The 2,602-nt window shown below is 44.6% G+C and overlaps 1 protein-coding gene across 1 annotated transcript; it reads right to left on the bottom strand.

The window, feature by feature from the left end:
* Positions 1 to 1,099: 1,099 nt before the first annotated feature.
* LOC138473149 (uncharacterized protein F54H12.2-like) lies at positions 1,100 to 1,954 on the bottom strand. The gene has a single exon (XM_069611685.1). The coding sequence runs from the start codon at positions 1,952 to 1,954 to the stop codon at positions 1,100 to 1,102; it is 855 nt and encodes a 284-aa protein (XP_069467786.1).
* Between the last annotated feature and the right edge of the window lie 648 nt (positions 1,955 to 2,602).

The raw sequence follows: 2,602 nt of genomic DNA, 5'->3' as shown, positions 1-2,602 counted from the left end.
ACATGCATATATATAACACAGAATACTAAATACTGAAACCCCTGTATACCTGTCTACTGCCTGAATGTACTAAAGTAGGAACTTGGGTTCTTAATTACCCTACACCATACCGCTGATCATACCCATGACTCTGACCATGGAGATATCACATATAGCAGACATAAAGCAACACCAACTGTATGGTACACACCAGGGAATACTCCCTACATGAATTCAACATGCCACATGGCCCTGTGGGCTGACATTTAACATAAGCAAACAGAAGCAAAGCACATAAATTGTGACATTCCTATCATAATAGAACTGGACCACCTTGCCCCTTCCCATTGATAGAGAATCTTCTCTGCACTGAGAGTATTGCCTCATACTCCCAGTGTAACCCGTGTAACTTGCCCTGGTTTACATTAACTCATAAGTCTCTCAAACGTAGCACACCATATAGTGTTCTCAAGATTAACATGAATACTAGGAGGTACTTATCTTAGCATCCGGGTGCCTCGCAAGAACACCCGGACATCAGGAACTGTCGCCGTGAAGCACCGTAGCCTCAGCGTGCTAGTGCGCGCATAGTCTGCAGACAGCGATAGGGATGAAGTCACCGCCGCGGCCCACGTAGAAAATGAACTTGCAGGAGGCTGCTGCGGACTCACGTGAACACTAGAGTCAGACCGCAAGGGTCCGCGAGTGCGAACCGGCAACGCTCGCTCTCCCTGTCGTGTTGCCTTCTGTTCCATTCGCCTCCGTGAACGCTTCTTCCCCGGTCGCCATCAGCTCGTCCAATGCTCCTCAAACGCCGTCATGACCGCCCTTGCTGCATAACCTTCATTATCAGCACCTGTGGCCAGGCGGTCAACAGCTAAATACTCTCTTAATGGCTCAGCTGTTCAATGGCACGAAGTGCATAGACTACAACTCGCCCCTTAAGCATGCAGGGAATCATAGTTTCTTCCTCATTTTCTCATATACTGTCTCCTGGGCTTGCCCAAGACCCTACTCCTGACAATATCCCTTGGAATATTATCACACAAATACACTCCTCAAAATGTTTTCACAGCATGTTTGTCTTTGCGCAGGAAACACATGATCTGGTAGGTATCCATTACATATCGTACAGCACCTGCTGCTGATTGTTGAGTTCTATTACTGAGTAAAATATGGCAATAATAATAAGATTCACAGTGCCTGGTAAATTTGCAGCAAACCGGACCTCGATGTGCAAATTACCATTCCTAATCAGATTATAATGGCCTGATGATGCATTATCGGGTCTCAAATCAAAAGCTAGCAAGGTGTACCCACCGTCGTAGTCATCACGTCGTATCACAAATCCTTTATCACGCATGTGCTTGCCGCTGATGGAGACTAGTCCCAGATAAACCCTAATCGTATTTTTGTGTTGAAAACTAGGGCTGTAGGCTTTGGCAGGTATGACGACCCCATCGTTAAAAAGAGCAGCGTAGTTAATGGTGTAATGTTTAAAATTAAAAGGATTGCTCGCGTAATCCCCCGAAAAAGCGTTGTTATCCACAAAACCAATAACTATTATTTTAGGTAGTTGTCCCAAGAATAAGTTACCTTGACTGGCAACACGACTACCCGTTGGTACACTGAAGATTTTCAAGGAAGTCCTCTCCACAGGGTATTTCAAATTAGATACTTGTAGAATGTCGGCATGAGCAAGTCTGACCATCGGTGACACGTTGACCCGTTTAATGAATAAACTCGCTGATACTATTACCAGTTTGCAGGCTTCTGCATCATCACTGTTAAGACAGAAAGCGTCTTTATTTCGAGAAAGTTTAATGTTCAGATCAATGCCATTCACCATAAGGTTCTCATTGAAAAACAGATCCGTGTGTAGATGCCCTAGTAAATCAAAATTTCGGCTACTTGTCGCATACGATGATCTCTTAATAAAGCCCTTGTTGTTGCAATCTAGAGCATAATCTTCCATATGGTCAACATATGATATGATATGATAGGTTATTTATAGCGTGCTTAATACCCAGAGGTTTCTAAAAAAAAAGCCCAGCCGTGAGCTGTGTGTCCAACGTATCATTGCTGTAGTTCAGAATGCTTTCCAGGTAGGCTCTATAAGTGCACATGTTGTCACTCTGTGTAATCAGCCGGTCACCTAGAGTAATGTCCACCTGATTGAAAAGGGTTGCCACGGGGGTAGGCAATCGTGGCGACCTTAGCTGCAGCTGGAATAGCGGTCCCATCCTCTTTTGTTACTCTAATGGTTAAGTAGAGTAAGGTGTCATTCAGGTCCAAGTACATCTCAGTTGAACCCGATATGTAAAACTTGATGGGCGCTAATGGTGATAGTGCCGCTACGGGTGCAACTTCCATGAGAAAACATTTTGATACTGGTCTGTGTCGGGGGGATGACAAACAGGTCTAGTTTTGATTTCACACATTCCCCGAAGCACAGTGGATAAAGGCCATATTTTAGAAAATATTGAGGCTGGATCGGTTTTAATTTTTTCGCTTGCCCCGTCTGTTCTTTGGCGTGTTTTCTCTTCCGAGCGGTTTTAGTTGTTGATCTTCATCTTTTATGCTGCTTCGGAGGCCCCCGCCTGAACAAAGCGTGACTTTTTCT

Source organism: Ambystoma mexicanum, chromosome 8 (genome assembly GCF_040938575.1).
Source record: "Ambystoma mexicanum isolate Mex_15411 chromosome 8, UKY_AmexF1_1, whole genome shotgun sequence".
Taxonomy (NCBI): Eukaryota; Metazoa; Chordata; class Amphibia; order Caudata; family Ambystomatidae; genus Ambystoma; species Ambystoma mexicanum.
This window is presented reverse-complemented; position numbering and strand designations above follow the sequence as displayed.